The sequence below is a fragment of the Clarias gariepinus genome, chromosome 6 (genome assembly GCF_024256425.1).
Source record: "Clarias gariepinus isolate MV-2021 ecotype Netherlands chromosome 6, CGAR_prim_01v2, whole genome shotgun sequence".
In the NCBI taxonomy this organism is placed as follows: domain Eukaryota; kingdom Metazoa; phylum Chordata; class Actinopteri; order Siluriformes; family Clariidae; genus Clarias; species Clarias gariepinus.
The window spans coordinates 34620488-34641035 of record NC_071105.1 but is presented as its reverse complement, the minus strand read 5'-3'; the positions used below and the strand labels follow the sequence as shown (position 1 = coordinate 34641035).

The window sequence follows — 20548 nt, the reverse complement described above, 5'->3', positions numbered from 1 at the left end:
TTAGACCTGCTGCAGGCCTTCTGAGATTGCGTTCACGATATGCCACTCAAAACCACCAGGAGACCCGCTGTCCATTCCCATCTGTGTGTGTTCCTTGATGCTGCATTTATATACCTAGGTGCTGGCAAACACAGGCTGCTAGACTGCTGTTTTTCCTCTGAATGGTGGCATAAATATTTGATTTGAGGTTCAGGCCTGACTTTGAACTGCTGGAGGTTTTCAGGAACTCACAGTAGAGAGAAGACTGCTGCTGTCTTTCTTTTCTGCCTTCGTTCAGTGTAGGGATGTGCAATGCAGTGCTTCTGCAGGCTGGGGTGGGGTGGGATGGGGTTGGACTGATGATGAGTGAACCACTGTGCTGACAGATGCTTCACGAGCTGTGGCTTGCGACTTTTGCTAATCAGGCAATTACTGTAGTTTTGTTGCACGCCACATGTAAATATTTCAAGAAACAGCTCCTAAGCAGCAGCAGCAGCCGGATCTTATAGCAGGGTACCCTGTTTGTATTTCAATACTGTTTTCAACATGCCCTTGCTGACTTTCCCAGGCATGAAAAGCTTACAGGATTTTATCCCCCATGGTTTCGTCTTCAAAACACAATTTCTATGAAAAAAAATAGGGCGAGACTGTGTTTATGATTATAACCTAAATTTTTAAAAATGTATTTAAAATTCTCACATTTCCAAAAGTGCAGGTCATTGGGGCAAGGGGTGGGGGGCTTGGCACGATGGCTATGGACTAAACAAAATGAATACAAGACCAAGAGTACGAAGATGGTGCTAGCTTGTTGTGGGGATGGAAATTAATGTTTTTAAATCTAGGTGATGGATCACTTATGTCTTAGAATCTAGGTGGCGAAGCGAACATATCGTTCTTGAAACTGAACATCGGATGTAAAATCGAATGTCCTCGAATCCAGGTGGTGGAGTAAGCTAAATGTCATTGAATAAGGGTGTCGGTGCTACTGTAGCGTGAAGTCCTGAAACCAAGGTGGAGGAGTTAGCACGATGTCCTCATGGTCAGGTGGTAGAAGGAGTGCACCGACCTTCAACCCAGCTAGTAGGAAAAGCAGTACATCCTCAGTGCATACAGTAGGTGGAGAGGGTGCCATATCTGGCTGATACAGGGCCAGGTGGTGCAGGGTGTGGCTCAGGCAGTGCAGGGCTGACCGGAAATGCATGAGTGCACTCGAGTGGTAAATCACTGCTAATATGGCTGATGGGAAGTATCTCGGTGTTAACACGGCTAACAAGAAGCACCTTATGGTTATCAGGGCACTCAAGAAGCGTCTCATTTTTAACAGGGCTTTCAGGAACTAAAATGTGACTCTCAGGAACTATAACTAAATTCTCAGGAAGGTTAACAGGGCTTTCAGGAAGCATCTCATGATTAACAGGGCCTTCAGGAACTTTAACTGGGCACCAAGAAACAGCACCATTTGGGATCTTTAATCTATTTCTCCCATTATACAGAATAAAAATGGCATGCAAGACGAAAGGTACTGTAGATTAAACTCAGGACCTAGTGTACTGTACTGTATATAGACCTGCAGTTTTGGAGTTGCTTTGACCCTTGCTTGTTTTTGCTTCCAACACATCAACTTCAGGGAAAAAAAGGTTTTACAGGTTTTAAATACAGATATTGAAAACATAGCTACTGTAAGAAGGGCCAAATTTAAATGGCTGAATAACTGGGTCAGAGAACTCCAGCTGGTGGATACTCAATACTGTGTTAGGCAGGTGGTCATACTGTTATTACTGATCAGTGTGTGTGTATATATACTGTGTACATAGCATAGTTTATTATCTGCTGTGGTAGATCTGATTTATTCAAATTTAATATTGTTTTAGCGATAATTTCACGGAAGCGAGTTCAGAACTAAATCGCTGCTTCTGCTCCATCCGAGACGTTCAGAAGTTTTAAATAGAATGAAAAAACGAATCAATTTTCTCCATACGATATAAAATTAAGTAGAGCTTTCCTTTTTGTTATAGTACGAAGCCCCTAGATGGACAAAGGAGAAGAAAAAACGACAGAAAAAAGTAATGCCAAAAACTTTGGGTTATAATTCCAAACATGACTTGTTTTTTTTTTCTGCCGTTTTTCCCCTTTTCCCTTGTCCCCTTAGAGACTCTGTAGTAGGTTTTCTCAGCTGAATATGAAAAAAGATACCGCTGATTCTCAACACGGGAATGAATGGCGGATTGTCCAAGTGCAAGTTTATCTGGGAGCTAAACTATTTGCTTTGGGTGAAAGCGCCATCTAGCGACCATTGTGTGTCAGCAACAGCTTCCCATTCAAAACAATAGGCGGTCAAATGACCGCTGAACCGCGTTATTAGTAGGTGACACTGGCGCGGCGCTTTTAGTGTTAATCAAACTGTACCAGGTTTCGGTTATGGACAATTGACTGCAGCCTACAGTACGGTGCAGCGCATTCTAGCTAATAAAGTCCAGAATAATGTCAACTTAAAAGTTTAAAAACCAAACACAGTTCATTGGCGCAGCGTGCCCTCCAGGGGTTATCCTTAATAGCTTGAAACTTTTTCCTCCTTTACTTTAAGCAAACTTTAGCTCAAAGTTTCCTTAAACTACATTTTGTTGATAAAGTATTGGGATGAATGACCAGCGTTGCCAACTTGATTTCATAGTTTTCGTGTGCTATTACTGTATTTTTTTCCCCCTTCAAAAAAAATATTTTTTAGACAAAACTAAAAGTCAATAGCGCCCTTTTTTTTTTCAATCAATATACCAACAACAGAACTGTTTAGTGACAAAAAAAATTTTTTTTTTTTTTTTTGTTTTTTTCTGTTTACTGTGTTTTGTATTCAGCGTGAACATGACATGAACCCAGTAGAGCATTACAGGCTGGAACACTCTGTGTAAGTGGCGCTGACAGACAGCAGTTCCAGAGCTGAGGGACGTACACTCCGAGATCAAATCCCAGAGTTGGCAGGGGTTGTTGGGAGCGAGCCTGCAGCAGAAGAGATACCAGTGCCATTGCCCTTGAGCAAAGTTCTTAATCCATAACCGCTACAGAGATAACCGCATGCTCTTTCGCCAACTTAATTTTATGTGTGTGAAAGGGAGGTGGAATAAGCAATGAGGAAAAAACTCTCGCAGCAATATAATGAGTAATAAATGTTCAATATCTTTTATCGCTCTGACAGCAGCTATCAGATATACTGTACTGTACTTGTTCAAGTCTTTTTTAGTTGCTCTAGCCTCAAACCCAGGTTTCTAATTTCATACTTAAAACATATTTTAATTCTAAGTGCACTCAGTATAATCTAGAAACATATGTAAATTTAGGGGCTTATTAGGTTGCAAGTCGACACTGATGTTTATATAAAAAGCTGTGTGTCTGAGAGAGAGAGAGAGAGAGATCATATTTAAGTGCAGCAAGATGAAGTAAAATGAGACTGAAATTGATGTAGTGCTGAGAATATGTTCTCATTAAAGAAATGTTCTTTCAATATCACTCGAGGTAAAAGTCAGTTAAAGGACAATCAGAGAGACACAGGAAGTCTGCAGACTCACTTTTTGTGTGAGAGTGTGTACAGACAATACAGAATGCACACATGCTCTGTACTGTATGTACATGTGAGTCGATACAAACCAGATTAGATTCCATGCACACACACACAGCATTGCTCACAATTAAGACTTCAAATAAACACTGCAAACAATCAATGCATCACCATAAAGCCTTTTTAAATCAATAATATACTGTACAGTAAATACATGAATATTGAATATCTAATTTAGTGCTTTCAATTGATTTTTTTTTAAATAAATCTAGTTAGTCACAGTCATAGTCACAATTATTTAAAATTAATCGCAATTTTTAAATATTCAGGTTTATTTGTGTATTATTATACATGTGCAATGTTGCAATAAAGAAATGCATGAAAAACTGGTTAAAGGAAAAGAAAATGCAGTTTTATAATATCTCAAACATGAACAATAATTGTTTAATTTAAATCTTTCGAATGGGACCACCTCTGCATGCAGTGGCTGTGTAGTATGGGGTGTGGCAATCCCCCGACAGCTGGGCTCGAACCCAGATGCTCAGGTCCAAAAAATCAATAACCTTAAGCCTTAGCCATCTGAACCACCACTCCCACATCTTACTGTACATTTACATGTATTCTTGTAATAAATAAGAATAGCAGCTTGAGCAACTTTGGTTTTATCCAAACTTGCATCTACAGTAGTAACCTTTTATAATGAAACCTGCTGTTTAGCACACCTAGTGATGTTTCATCAGGCATCCTATTATACCTGGTCATATGATTAATTTGCATTACAAAAAAAGGAATGTGTAAAGATTTCTAGATTTATTGCATGCATTAACATTTAGTCATTAATATTGACAGCCCTAATCTAATTAGAAACACAAACTGAAGTGCTGTAAGAAGTACTGTAGGTACAAAATGTGCAGTTCCTTGAATGACCTAGGACACTGGTACCAAAGGTAAGTCAACCCCCATAATGTCCAAATTTACAACAAAAATAAACATGTTTACAAAAAAACGCTTTTGTACTTCATAGATAGATTCTCCATCCAAGACAACTGTACAGGTGAATTTTTACAAAACTCATCACTCACTCACTGTCTATACCACTTAATCCTGTATTCAGGGTCGTGGGGACCTGGAGCCTATCCCAGGAGACTTAGGGCACGAGGCGGGGTACACCCTGGACAGGGTGCCAATCCATCCAAGCACGGGGAGAACATGCAAACTCTATGCACACAGAGACGGGAATCAAGCCTGACTGGGAATCGAACCCAGACGCTGGAGGTGCAAGGCAGTCAAGACAGTGCTAACCACTACACCACCATGCCGCCTACAAAACTCATCAGTTACAATTAAATTAAGCCATAAAAATATGCATAATTAGGGGGTCGTGACTGATTTGAGTGACATCGGCATTGCAGTTATTTGCCTGCTTTTCATCACTTTAGATACCCAGCTAACTGGAATCATTGTACTGTAGTTTATCTTACTGCAAAAAAAAAAAAAAGAAGGAGTTGACATGAGACGATAATTAGGGTCTGGATGATGCCATTCAATCAAATGTAAAGTAATGTAGATATATAATTTAAGGTTAGCCACCACAGCATTTTACCTAAGCTGAAGTTCCAACTGAAGTACATGTGTTCAAACCAACAGCAAAGACATGATCGCTCAGCGCAGCCCAAATGCTAAATAATGGATTGACTGGGATTTAGCTCCTGCCAAGATGATCTTACAAATAAGTTTCAAAACACTCATTTTGAAAACATATGTCTAACATCACAGAGAATTTTTCCAGTTCTTTTTTTTATGATACTGTATAGCGCCGCTCATCTTCAAGGTGAATATTAAAAACGTTTTATCCCTTACGGCACTTGCTGTAATCTTATATAAACTGTGCATTTTTTCAATTATTATTTATTTATTTATTTATTCTGATTGATTATATCATGAAAGTCATGGTCGCGGTTGAGTCGGAGCTTATCGTGCAAAAACGCAGCCTAGGGCAGAAATACACCATGCAGTTAGAAATATATATACAGTATCGGGGTATATCTGCTTTTCTCAGAAATTCACAAGCATGGCGAAACACCTTGTCCTGGAAAATATATATATTAGTCTTGTCATGCCTGTGAATTTCTGAGAAAAGCAGCAACAGGCTAAATATCTATTATTATAGGATAATAAAAGAAAAAAAATACTAAGTAAATAGTCAGAGCTGAAAAGGACATTATTACAAAATAGTTCAAAAAGTCCGGTAGTCTTTAAGTGTAGAATGTCATCTGTGCATCGCCTTGACAGGTTATGATGATGAACAGGGAGTGTTAGATGAAGCCTCTCAGATCCACTAAATCCTACGAGTGTACGTTTCAAAGGACTCGACTCGCATATTAAGAACCAGAGACGAGAATCCTTATGTGTACGTCCAAAGTGTGACAGTATCTTTCTGTTTATTTTTTATTTTCCACCAAGCATATTTAGTTGTACTCATAAACACATGCACGCACCGTCATGAAGCCTTATATCAATTAAATCCATCCATCTGTTCCAGTCCTCACTCTTAAGTGTGCGCGCTGCCAGCTCACACAACACGGCTCAGAACCTGCCAGAAGAAAACGCTGCTCGAGAGGAGCTTCATGCAGGCGTAGACAACATCATCCACCCACACAGACACGCCGACACAGGCGGAGACGCATATTTACGCCTGCACACTAACACACATGGAGCTAATATAGACTGTCTGCTCTCTCTCGTGTGTGTGTTTTCACGTAATTTGAGATGGGGCCATTTACGAACACATATCAAGCTGAGGAGCATATCAAGCTGTGTCAGTCACCTGAAGCATTGAGGAATAGGATAGCAAATAGTCTTTCACTTGATGGTGTGGCAATCCATCATTTATCTCTTTGCTAAGTATACTTATAAAGGTCTTGACTAAAACAACACGCATGAGGAATCACAAAGGAGTTTCCATTTTCTGCAATAAAGTTTTCTAACTAGTTACTTTTATCAGAAAGTAACGCTGTAATGTAACTGATTACTTATTAATGAAAGTAATTTTGTAATGTAATTACTTTAAAAATTAACGTCCCCCATCACTGCTCACCATACACAGAGATCTATTTTAACCAAACCTTTATGGGTTAATAATATGGGTAAAAATAAACTTTTAACACAGCGTAGCTACTGTAGCTAACTCATGCTAATGCTAACTTGTCCTAAAGTAAACTGACAACATTATATCACATTTGATTTAGTTAACTGTAACGCTATTTATTCAATATTGATACCGTATCAATAGCGTATAGTGGCAGCAATATTGATAGCGTATACTGTATGGTATGTTTTTACCATGGTTTAATTTAGTAACATGGTGTTTTTGACAGTACATGTAGTGCATTATGGTTCTACCATGGTACATACTTTGGTACAACAGTACATGACCTACAGTACATATAGTTTGTGCATGGTTCTACCATGGACTATAGAAGTATTCTGGTACTGTATGGTAGTATGGAATATGTACTGAACAAAATATATGTTATACATATTATGTACCATAATGGTAATACTTATATATACTTATACTGTATATATATATATATATATATATATATATATATATATATATATATAAAGGCTTTAGTTTCTCTTGCATTTTTTAACGCAAATGAAATGATAAATTATGGTTAAGAAAGGTTTAATGTCTATTTATTTCATATTTTACTTCATTTATGTCTTTTTTAAATATTTTGATTATTTGTTATTATATGCAACAAAATGATTACAGTGTTGGAAATTGGTAATATTGGTATGATTTTTCATGTGGCTTGAATGGATTATCTGCATTTACATTATTTCCAATGGGAAAATGTGTTTTGCAATACGCCTTAAGAACTCAGATTAAATTCGTATGCCGCAGGACAACTGTACTAACATATCAAATTTGGTACAAATATATAATATAATGATACAAACATACTATGTTAGTTACCTGCTCAATTGTGGTACCCAATAAGTACCATTGTGTTCACTGGAGTATTATAGTACATACTACAATAACCACCAAAGTGCCATAGTATCTACCTTCTATTCATTTATCTAAGAACCTCTACAGTCTAACTGGGAAATGTGGAGGCCAATGGTGACCATTGTATTTATTCCACTTTTAACAACCATGGTAGGACTTTCGTGAACATTCACATATGTATTCATACACTACGGGCAATTTGGGAACGCCTAATCTGCATGTCTTTGGAGGAAACCGGAGTACCCTGAAGAAACCCACCAAGCACGGGGAGAACATGCAAACTCCATGCACACAGACCCCACTAACCACTATAGACTTTAGCAGCACAAAAGTCTAGCACTTAAGTCTTAACTAACTGGAAGAGCCGAGTCTTTGCCTGTAACTCGGTGAAACTGTGCCATGTCGCAGTTGGATTTCTCATTAATTTCATTTCGAACATCACCAGACAGTGGTGAGAAAGAGGAAAAGCTTTTGTTTTTACGAGCTAATAGGAAATCCTGACTGTTATGCTTTGTATTTAGGCGTGCTAATTATTTTTTTTTCCCTGTTAAACAAAAGTGGAACTTGTGCTAGCAATGTCCTCTTGTGATTTCTGCACCTCAAACTTTTTATGACAACCGCTGACTTGTCACAGGATGAACAGAAAAACAGCGACAATGCAGATATCATCATGAGAATCACTGGATTCTTTCCTCCATCCACAATCTGTATTCGTTTCTGTTGCTATTTATTTATTTATTTATTTACTTACTTATTTATTTCCCCAGGTTTGTGGTGTGTTTCTCAGCTCGGCAGGGATGCCAGGAATGATCGAGACCTAAGGAGCGCCCTGAAAGATTTCTTTTCCTGAACGGTTGAATGTTCGAGTTCCACGTCTATTATTATTTTATTTTTTTTGTAGTCTTTAAGAAGATATTTTACTGACAGCTGCTGGAATCACTGACCCAAATATTAACTCCATCACCACGATACGAATTTAAGTACATACACAAAGAGCATCAACTGTGTCACTGTGCAATTGCTTTCAGTACATCATGTGTCTAATATCAGTTTGCTGAACATCAGAAAAGTTTTCCAGGACTGACTTCTGTGCCAATTTTCAGCCGAGCTGTCATACATGACAAGTGATGCGCAGAACTGAGGGGTAAAGTGCGTACGTGTGTGTGTGTGTGTGTGTGTGTGTGTGTGTGTCAGAGTAAAACCGATATTCATGCTGTCAGTGGGAAGTACAGTAAAGTGCACCTGCATACGTAATGACCTTCAGTACAGAGAGCAGTGCAGAAATGGTCATGGAAAAAGAAAAGACATCCGGCAGAGTGAGGGGAAAGGAAAAAAAAAAATTCGAGATTTGCTCATTAGCTAACAAACACACGAAATGGATATAAATAAACAGATAAGCTGCAGAGCTGCTGTGTGTGTGAATTATCTGTGCTATACTCTATACTATGTATGTCACCAAAAAGCTAATCATCACTGCTCGAAATCCACACACAGTGTTTCTGGAGCTCATATTTTCATGTCTATGAAAACTGTACAACAAAATCATTCACCAACACCACTTGCATGTTACAGGAGGTTATTGCCATATCCACTGTACAGTCCTGACTTCCTTATGAGGCCAAGTCCACGTTGTTGCCAATAAGGGAGTTCCTGGGAGGCCAGCGGTTTAGACATAAACCAGGCAGTTCGTACTGAGAAAACTTTCTAATTTAATGGTATCCAAGAACTAGTGAAACACTGGGATAAGTGCATTAGTGTAGCAGGGGGTTATAGGTTTTACTCTCATAACAGTTTGTTATTCTGTACATTTACAAGTCCTGGTTTGACTTGAACGCCCCTTGTAGCTGCATGGGTTTATATATATATCCACTGTTCCCTTGGAGTCCATGACAGTGTTGGTCATGCTGTCTGGATGGGAGGGATGGTATACTCTCGCTCTTCCATGTCAATCACAGTGAAACACATCTTATTTTTCTGCTCAATTACAGCCCAGTATAGTTGTAGCCAATTACCACCTGCAGCTACCAATCTGGAAGGGTGAAGGCTACCACATGCTTCCTCAGAGACACACGTAGCCTGCCATCTCATCTTATCGAACGATCGCTCATGCAGTATCATGGCGCAGATGATCCACTTAGAATTTTATACCCATATTCCACAAACCCATTATTGCTTTACAATTTCAGGGGAGAAAAAACAAACTGTGGAAACATTGTTCGCAGTCCTTCATCAAATTCATCAGCAGTTGAAATCATCAAATTCCAACGGCACAGCTACTGTAAAAGTAGTTCCACTGATGGCCGGTACAATGGCATGCGTAAGCAAGCACAGGCACATCAAGGGACAGAGGACAAAGCAGCCCACAGACGTCTCATAACAATGACACCAAAAAAAGCCCGAACACCAATTCCTGTTTTTTTTTTTTTACCCGCAGTGCTTTAAACTTTATTTCAATTCAACTTCAGGGTAGAATAAAAAAAAATCTCAACTTAATCCTCTTTTGTAACAGCCTGCAGCGTGGTGCATGTGCGTTACTTAGTGAAGTGCACTGCATTTTGGTTACATCTACAGGCAGCACTGCTGTTTAAATGAGATACGTATACATACGGGCTGCAGTCCAAGTTTCAAGAAACTTTTTTTTTTTCCACGCTACTACATCACTCTGTTTGTTCGAGTCTGTTCGTCTGGGAACCTCTCCAAAAGAAGCCCGGACGTTCTTTCTCAAAAGAAAAAAAAAGGACACCTTCTTATACCCAAGTTCTGTCCTTTTGTATCTAAATGTACAGTGTGTTTCATGGAGATAAAACGTAAAAAAATGACTTCTTTCATATAAAAAAAAAAAATCATGTTTGTTAAAGGAAACTCAGGCTTTATCCATATGATACTGTATGTACCCTGCCTGTACAGTATGCTGGCGTTTCAGAAGGGCCTCTATTGAACAAAGAGAACAGCTACTGTATGGTTTGTGGAATTAGATTAGGAACTGTCCAACAAGTAAAAACTGTCAAAGTAAAACCTGGAAGGTACCTTCACAGAAGTAATGAGGTTGAAACAAAATAATGAATGAGCATGTCACTTAAATGCCAAATTGACAGTACAAATTATAGCTTTGTTTAACAGTGAGCATCACACACAGTGTGACGAGAACTCACAGGATAGGGACTAAAAAAAAAGCCGTGTCCATAAGAAAAGCGCTTGTAAGTGAGACTCATCAGGGAGAAAATAAGGATTCAGTTTGCTAAAGAACATAAAGATTAGACTTTGGATCAATGAACAAAGGGCATGTGGTCTCCTGAGGTCAGATTGGTCCTAGAAAAGAGTCAGGGGTGCATCAATGTAGGAAGGAAAGCAAATGAATCGATGCACCCATCATGCATAGTGGCCAATGCACAAATCTCTGGAGACAGTCTTATGATCTGAGGTTGATTCAGTTCGTCAAGTCTAGACATTTATTTGGAACATTATTCGTATGGAGTTCTTTTTCCTATAGTCCAGGACGCAAATTGTGAAAGAGTGGTTTTCTCAACAGGACGTGTGCTATTTACTAATACTGGAACAAAAAGGTGCTTTTATGAGTACAAATTCGGTGCTTTTAACCAAAATGAATGATTTTTATGCTATTCAGTGGCACTAGTGGTATGTCTCTTTTTTTTGGCTGTTCCCGTTAAGGGCTTGCAACAGCGGACCATCCGATCTGCACACAAGTCGGTACAGGTTTTACACTGGATGCCCTTCCTGACACAATTCTCCTGGGCTTAGGACCAGCACTGCATGCAGTGGCTGGGTAGTACTGTATGTGGTGTGGTAACCACCAAAGCCATTGAGGAACCTCAGATTCCCAAATCAACACTCTAGAACTTTAACCACCTGAGCCACCATTCCCCCCCGATCAAAGCAACCACTCCTCTAATCTATTTTCAAAAAAAAAAAAAAAAAAAAGAAACTTTTAGCAGGGTGGCATGTCCTTGAGCACCCCCTACATGGGTAAAGATCTTAACCCCCCATTGTAGAACTCAACATTATGCACTTGCTTAACAGCATGCATTTGGGGCCTTAAAAAACACTAACAGGTCCAAAGGTGCTAAAAGGAAAAATGAGAAGCACTGCATGAGTGGTGGCTTCAGGAGCAGTACATCATGTACTGTATCATATTCTGCCTTCTCTGTATAAGGGTGTTATAAGAAGACAAAGCCTCATTTACTTGTCATTATCAATATCCCTATTATTATTTTATTATTTTTTCAGACAGGAACCTGATCAGCAGCCATAAAGAGATACATAAAAACACAAATTTTAGATGAAATTTTGCAGGTTTATGTGTTTAATCTTAAATCATGCATTTTGGTTGTTCAGACAAAGGTTTTTGAAAAATGTCAGTGCATCAATTACGAGATCAGTAATCAGTATCAACTGGCAGTCCTTGAGCAAATCCTAAGCTGGACTCATGTTACTTCTCTTCTCGTCATATCCGTTATGCCCTTCGTTTAAATCTGTGTCTTGATGAAGACAGCTCCATTAGGTACGTAAGCTCACCTCTGCACACGCAGCCTGACACACCACAAAGAAAACTCTCGACAGACATCACACAGCATTTTATTTTTCTGTTGTATAAATCAGAATTTAAAATAACTGAATATTTTTCTTATATAATTCTGTATTTAGATTATCCTAAATGTGTTTCATGGTGAACCTTATAATGCAAACTTTGCTTCACATTCTTGATAAAAGCCAGTTTAACACAGGTTGGCTTCGGTTAACCCCGCCCACACTTACCCTGCCATGACGATGAAGAAGTCGAGTCGGTTCCACGTGTCGCCAAGGTAACAGCGGCGACCGAAGATGCCGAGAGCCACCATCTTCACCACCATCTCCACGGCAAAGAAGATATAAATAATTGCGTCAAAAGCCTGGGAGACAGAACGAACAAGACAGGAGAGTTGAATTTAATGTACTTTTAAACCAAAAAAAGCAGAAAGTGTTATTGACATCAAACTTTTGAGATTATAAGGGAAGTGATTTTGATATTCATGTTTCATATTAAAACCAGCATGTAAAACCGTTGGAATAATTAATAGCGTGTAAACGCGCTCACACATAAGAACACATCAAAACAAGGAGTTAATTAAAAACAACAGGCAGATCAAGAAATCTCCGCTCTTACATATCATGTAAAAGAGATTATTTGTTCTTTCCAAAGCGATTGGCATTAGGCCACTTGTATGCTCCATGGATCTGGTTGTTTGTGTGTATTTGTGTGTGAGCAAGATAGCGGCAGAACATGTGCTTCGGGAGAATTTTAATCAAATTCAGACGTGACTGCAATGTATCTCTGACATCAGCATCTGTCAACTAACAACTGTCTTATTCATTATAAATTACTGTTTAATTACCAGATCTGAATATGTAAGGAATTTTGAAAATTCCCCAGGCAGGACGCTGATTTGAAATTAGCTGTGGATAATAGCTCGAGAGGCGGTCATTGACAGACTAAGTAATGTGACATTTCTTTATGAAAGGCATCAATAGCTGATTAGTAAGAATTAGCTGGAACGATTAGATGAGAGGCAGGGCCGAGCGGTCAACTTGTCTCACGAGAGAAGTAACAAAAGGCAGAGCTATTAAAGCTTTTTTGTTTTTACCACCTGCTGCCCGAAACATTTAAGTGAACATTTCAGGCTGTTTAATTTACTGCATGTAGTTTTATAGGAAGACATGAAGCCATGATAAAAGGAGTACATGAAAAGCTTTTACAGAATTTCCCGTTTTTTCCTCTGCTTTTGTGTCAGCAAGGATGGCGTTTTAGGATTTATATCTATCATACCTATTATGTTTATTTGCTCACATTATTTCATAGACTGATGTAAGCTTCCTGGGAATTGTGGATAAAACAAATAGACTTCAAACGGCCTCATCTACCAAAATTCTCCATTCCACTGTATATTCCACACCATTTAATTCCTAACTCCCAGTTCACAACAGCCAGCTCTGCAGCCAGTGATCAATGGTGCTTCAAACTGCTAATGCTCTGGCTTACTGATCGGAATATTGGGGGTTCACACCCCAGCATCACCAAGCTACCAAGAAGGAGCTCCTGAGCAATCAATCATCATCAACTTCTTCTTTTACTTCTAATATAATCGTGACCTTACAGATATCATTAACTGACCCGTGTCACACTGACTAACAGCAGAGACAGAGTATCCCATCCCTCCAAAGGCCAAATTTGCTACCCAGATTTCCAAAAACAGATTGCTCTGGTATCATTGGAATTCCCCCATATATGCTACTTTTGACTGCATCAAAACTCCTGATAGCCATCATATTATATGATTATATTATTTCTGAGCCACACACTGTTCAGAAAGATAAAGTCCATAAAGTGGAAGGAACCTACCACTAGAGCAGGTGTAGCTTAGTTGTTTAAGACATTAGACTAGTAATCTGTAAGTCTCAGGTTTACACTTTTAAACTTAGGTTGCCACTGTTGCACTTTTAAAAAAGGGCATTAATCCGCAATTGCTTAAAAGTGTAAAGAGATGTAGGGCGTTTTCCAAATGGTACATGTACAGTAAACCTCACCTGCATCTTCTGTAAGCAAACCCCCATGCTCTCTATGAATACGCCTACCAAATCATAACCCCATAGACAGCCAAGAGGGGTAGAGAATGACCCCTGACCAGGACACTTTTAAGGAAAATGATCCATGTACTGTATAGACCAGTCATCAACTACAAGGTCAAGCAGTGTTTGTGGCAAGGTCTGAAATGCCCACCACAACCTCAACCCACTTCACCCCTCAACAGGATCCAAGATCCAACTGGCCGGAATGAGATTTTTGGCAAAAAGAAGCACACTAGATTAATTCCTAGTGACAAAAACAAAATGTGTTTTCCCAAGCATTAGGAACCATTATAACCTAATAAAGCTTGTTTAATAGAAACCATTAGATCCTAATACGTAAATCTTTAATGAGAATCGCTAGGCCAATTTTAATTAGGAAGTAAAACTATCAGTATTTACAACTACAATGTCAGACAAAAGTTTTCATTACCATCCTAACCCCTACTACTGCTACCACAGGGATATATCCAGGGGAACTTAGGGCACACACAGGGTACACCCTCGACGGGATGCCAGCCCGTTCCAACACCTAATCAACCTACTGAGCGTAGGTAAGAAACTGGAATACATAGGGGGGAACCCACGAAGCACAAGGAAATTCGGTGATAAAAATAGAAAAGCTACATTATTGTGAACCTTATTCTGTGCTCGGTCTAAGGCTCTTATAAGACTGAAAATAGGTTCTGTACAGTATAAGAGATGCATGCCCTGTTAATCATATAGATTATTATTAGTACTAGTACAGTATTCCCTGTAAAACATTTTGCTTTGGAACCAGGCCCTGATGAGTTCCTCGATAATTGTTGACCCAATTTATTAATTATTAGTCTTGGTTTTGTATATATACTCTTTAATTGTTGTTCTCTCTTCATGAACTGCTGCTAGGAAGCTCCCATGGTTTCATCCATATGCAAATTGATTGAGCTCGCCTCATTTGTGGGCAGATTTAAAGTAAAGCCTGCCTGTCTTTTGACCCGGATCAGGGATTTGGCTCAAGGTGCTTGAAAGAGCCTGGATAAAATATCTTCCCACTCAAACTCTCGTGTTACATCACCTCAAAGGTTTGAGAGAATGTTATCCTGCAGACACCTGCACATACTATCTAGCTAAGTAAAGAAACATGTCTGAAGAAAGGAAGTGCTAATGGACAGATTGGTATGGGAGTTCCTGTGACATTACCAGTCTTCAATCTGTACAGCTGCATACATGTGTGTGTATATATATGTGTGTGTGTGTGTGTGAGTGAGATAAGTTAAAGTGTCTTCTTTATTGGGGAATTCATGTCCAAGCAATTATTTCCTTTGTGAATGTAGTGTATTGGCATTTGTTTATGTGGGTTCTGATTGCACAGGGCATTGGCTATGTGTATAAATGATCACGTCGGGGCTTTGGGTGTTCTCAGTAGAGGCTTGCAGACTCAAAGCAGCATCGAAGCAGAACAGCACAACATCAGGAGCTGCCGCATTCTCAACTGTGCATTACAAAAGTGATGTGTTCGATTTCAGCATGAGGAACCATTGTCCAAATTCAAGTTAGACATATTGCATTGGGCCTAGAATCTCATTGCATATTCTTTAAATTTGATATTTAATAAAATGAGAATATATTGTATGTGATGGAGTGTTTGGTGCTTGTTTATATTGGGGGAATGGCAGTTTAAGAATATCAGGAGTAGTTTGTAATTAGAGTAATTTGTTAATTACGTTACAGCATTAGAGTTATTTGTCACATATAAATTACAGCACAGTAAAATTCTTTAATCGCATAACTGGGGTCAAAGCACAGGATCAGCCATACTACAGCCCCTGGAGCAGAAAGGGGTTAAGGGCCTTGCTCAAGGGCCCAACAGTGGCAACTTTGGCAGTGGAGCTGGGGATCGAACCGCCGATCTTCTGATCAGTAACTCAGTGCTTTAGCCCTCTGAGCTACCACTGCCCCTCACCCACCCTGTTGCGTCTGTATTTGAGTCATTTGTTATGTCTGATTTAAGTTTCTGTAAGAATTCGGGGGTGGTCAAACTTTCTGCAGATGAAAGCAGGATTGGTTAATTTTCTAGAGAAGTAGGTTAAAGTGTCTGTAGTACTGTATCAGCGCGATTGGACAAGTATGTGTTCTGGAGTGGAAGTGGTTCTGAACTGGTAGAACCGGTAAAGTCTGTCTGCAGAAATGGGACAATTGATAAAACTTTCATTGGGAGGGGACAGCATTAGTTACACTTATAGCGGGACGGGCTGGAATTGCTAAAACATTTTGTTGGAGTGGCCCAGTATATTTAAAAGGTGTACTGTATAGTAGCTGAGAGTGACCAGGAATGATCTAACTTTCTGTGAACTTTCCACGGGTATAGCTGAGATCGCTCAGATTTTCTTTGGGAGTGGCCAAGTATGTTCAGAATTGTTTGAGCGAACAGGATTGGCTTACTTTTTTATGAAGCAGGTAGGATTTGTCAAACTTTGTGTACCTTTGGTTAAGAGGAGTGAGAATAAACATTTTGTTGAAGTGGACCTCACTTGTCTGTGGGAGAAAAAAACCATGAGGAAGAGTGTTCAAGAATGATTAGGATGGGATTGTTAGACCTTCTGCACAATGTAAGACATTGGTCAAACTGCAGTTGGGAGTCAAAGGGATTATCGTCCTGTACAGCAAAGGTAAATTCTCTTATAAAATATCCCTGTTGGGAAGCTCAGGTCATACAGTATGCTCAGCCAGGACACAGCACCCCTGGACAGATAGTGTTATAGGCCTTGCTCATTGGCCGAACAGTGATAGTTTGGCAGTGCTGGGGCTTGAACCTCTGTCCTTTCGAACAGTAACCCAGAGCTTAAACATTTGAGCTACTGTACCACTGGCACAAAGAATAATCAGAAAATAGCACAAATGCAGTCTTCCAGAACCAGAAATGATGGAGTTGACATTTCCACACTGGGGTAATTGGCAGGGCTTAGCACAACCAAGAGGGCAATGGCTGATCCTAGACCTGGGTGAACCTATCCTTCTTGACCGTGGTATCTCCCCTGCTACAGTACAGTAGGTAACTATCAGTATTTACAGTACTGGTCTGGCCTGGTCAAAGGTGTCTATGGTTTTAGCTATGATTGGTCGGAATTATTTCAAGCTAAGACAAAAGTAGGATTTAAAGAGTTTGCACACTCATTTAGTTTAAGTGTTCCTTTCACATAATTGCATCCCACAAGAGGAACCATTGCTATATCAAAGCCTGCATGAGCCAAAGCAGAAGGGCTTGTTAGATTTGGACTTCTGTCAAATCCTTACAAATCTGTCTAACTGCATTGCCTTGACTGGATAAAAGTATTTAAGAGAGATGGGAAGAGATATTTTCTACACCCAGCAGCAAGAAGAGCAGCTCAAGTGGAGTTCTGTTTGATCGAATTATGACAGACATCAGCAGCCTGGGGTTAAAGCACAAGTGATGCAGCTACAGATAACACCAAAGGCTTGAGTGGAAAGGTATCCTTTGTGTGTGTGTGTGTGTGTGTGTGTGTATGTGTGTGCTTAGATTTGGGCTTTAATCTCTTTGTGGAACTGATGTCTTCAAAATGACGAAACAAAAGAAAGAAAATACTTAAATGTCTTATGTCTTACCAAGACATTTGTTGTTCTAAATTAAACTAAATTTTTTTTGTATGCCCATGTGTAAGTTAACTGTATAATTACTAATTTGGATAAATGTAAACTAACTCTTATACTTGTCTAGTTTTTGTACCCATGGTCAAAAATTAAGGTGCTGACATACTGTAGGTGAGGTGGCTTAACAGGGGAGACATATTCTTAGCTTGACACAGTAATGACTACAAACCTTTATCAGAACCATACAAACTAGAGACCTGCTGCAGACATCTTCAGGACTTACAGTGGGTACGGAAAAGTCTTTAGACCCCCTTAAAATGTTCACTCTTTGTTATATTGCAGCCATTTGCCAAAATCATTTAAGTTAATTTTTTTCTTATTAATGTACTCACAGCACCCCAAGTATTCAGACCTTTGCTCAGTATTTAGTAGAAGCACCCCTTTAATCTAATACAGCCCTGAGTCTTTTTAGGAAAGATGCAACAAGTTTTTCACACCTGGATTTGGGGATCCTCTGCCATTCCTTTTTGCAGATCATCTCCAGTTCTGTCAGGTTGGATGGTAAACGTTGGTGGACAGCCATTTTTAGGTCTCTCCAGAGTTGCTTAATTAGGTTTAGGTCAGGGCTCTGGCTGGGCCATTTAAGAACAGTCACGGAGTTGTTGTGAAGCCACTCCTTCGTTATTTTAGCTGTGTGCTTAGGGTCATTGCCTTGTTGGAAGGAAAACCTTTGGCCCAGTCTGAGGTCCTAAACACCCTCGATTGCAACCAGTCGTCTTGTCCCTGCAGCTGAAAAACACCCCCCACAGCAAGAGGCTGCCACCACCATGCTTCACTGTTGGGACAGTATTGGACAGATGATGAGCAGTGCCTGGTTTTCTCCACACAAGGACTACCATCCTGTAGTCCTTCAGGTTTTTTAGCAAACTTTATGTGTCTTGCACTGAGGAGTGGCTTTGGTCAGACCATGCCATGAAGTCCTGACTGGTGGAGGGCTGCAGTGATGGTTGACCTTCTACAACTTTCTTACATCTCCCGACTGCATCTCTGGAGTTCAACCACAGTGACCTTTGGGTTCTTCTTTACCTCTCTCACCAAGGCTCTCCTCCCCGATAGCTCAGTTTGGCCAGACGGCCAGCTCTAGGAAGGGTTCTGGTCGTCCCAAACGTCTTCCATTTAAGGATTATGGAGGCCACTGTGCTCTTAGGAACCTTAAGTGCAGCAAAAACATTTTTGTAACCTTGGCCAGATCTGTGCCTTGCCACAATTCTGTCCCTGAGCTCTTCAGGCAGTTCCTTTGACCTCATGATTCTCATTTGCTCTGACATGCATTGTGAACTGTAAGGTCTTATATAGACAGGTGTGTGGCTTTCCTAATCAAGTCCAATCAGTATAATCAAACACAGCTGGACCCAAATAAATGTGTAGAACCATCTCAAGGATGATCAGAAGAAATGGACAGCACCTGAGTTAAATATATGAGTGTCACAGTAAAGGCTGCAAAAATGATTCAACAATCAACAATTCTGTGTCTGTCTGTCAATATGGGTTGCTGTGTGTACATTAATGAGGGAAAAAATGAACCTTTAATGATTTTAGCAAATAGCTGCAATATAACAAAGAGTGAAAAATTTAAGGGGGTCTGAATAATTTCCGTACCCACTGTGTAAAAGCCATAGAAATGTTTGCACCCCCCGGTACAATCCTAACAGATTTTAAGCCTCATACTAGAGTATTCTTTAGGGATTTTTAGTTTTTGGATACTAGTAATGTGTACAAGTGACAAAAAACACCTTTACAGTAACAATATATTCAATCAAATGTACCGTAATGAATTCCATACCACATTGCTGTTAAATTCTCAAGTCTGATTGTTGAGAAAGGGATCAATATTAAGGATTTCTTTATAACACAATGTGATGCATTCTTATTAACTTTAATTTAAAGAGATGAAACAGTTTAAGATGTACAGTTAAAAGAAAATACTCATCAGGCATCATATTGATTGTTTTACAAGAGTTTACAAGAAGGTAAAGGATTTCTTACCTGCAAGATCTGACAGCGTTGCGAGGAGCAGTCGATGTTCTCGCACGGTTGGTACATTCCCAGGGTCACACAGTTCAACAGGATCACCATCATGCTCACTCGCTCAAACCATGTACGACTCACAGTTAAGGCCAACTCATTATTTCAGCTCTATTAGAATCTTAATCCACAGATCATATTAGCTCATATTGGCATAATATTTCTTTGATATTGCTTCACATGCAAAAAACATTCAGACTGTGTGACGAATGTGTGCACTACATATAACTTAGGAGGTTGCTCTTTCTGAATTTCAGGTTCATTCTTTGCTTCATCCATCCATCCATCCATCCATCCATCCATCCATCCATCAAAGGACCTCTGTAATCCAACTAGGGACTGTGAAGGCCAATGTCGACTACTGTATTTATTTCTCTGGTCAACATTCACACATTATGGGCAATTTGTGAACGGCAATTAAATCTGCATGTCTTTGGATGGTGTAAGGAAACTCACGAATCACAAGGAAAACATTTGAACTCCATTTACACAGATCCCAAGGTGGGAATCGAACCCAGACCCTGGATGTGCAAGGTGATCTAAGCATCACTAAGCCACTACAGGGCCACAACTCACACTTAATCCACACGCTATTCTGTTATTGTGACTACCACATAGATCATTTTTAGTTTATGCTATAGGATGGTAAATTTCAATGATTGATATTATTTTTTTTACATACATTTCCATTTTGAATGTTTATT

At 39.5% G+C, this 20548-nt stretch overlaps 1 protein-coding gene and 1 non-coding gene across 2 annotated transcripts in view; both read right to left on the bottom strand.

Moving 5' to 3' along the window:
* The window catches only part of LOC128526720 (voltage-dependent T-type calcium channel subunit alpha-1I-like), a 129539-nt gene extending 109605 nt beyond the window's left edge, over positions 1-19934 (bottom strand). Inside the window, exons 1-2 of the mRNA XM_053498853.1 lie at positions 19806-19934; positions 12324-12457 (exon numbers count right to left, since the gene is read on the bottom strand). Coding sequence (XP_053354828.1) covers positions 12324-12457; positions 19806-19898 — 227 coding nt within the window. The 5' untranslated portion in view covers positions 19899-19934. The remainder of the gene's footprint in view (positions 1-12323; positions 12458-19805) is intronic.
* LOC128527287 (U1 spliceosomal RNA) lies at positions 17034-17197 on the bottom strand. Its single transcript, XR_008360867.1, has one exon. It is a non-coding gene; the product is annotated as a U1 spliceosomal RNA (small nuclear RNA).
* Positions 19935-20548: the final 614 nt, after the last annotated feature.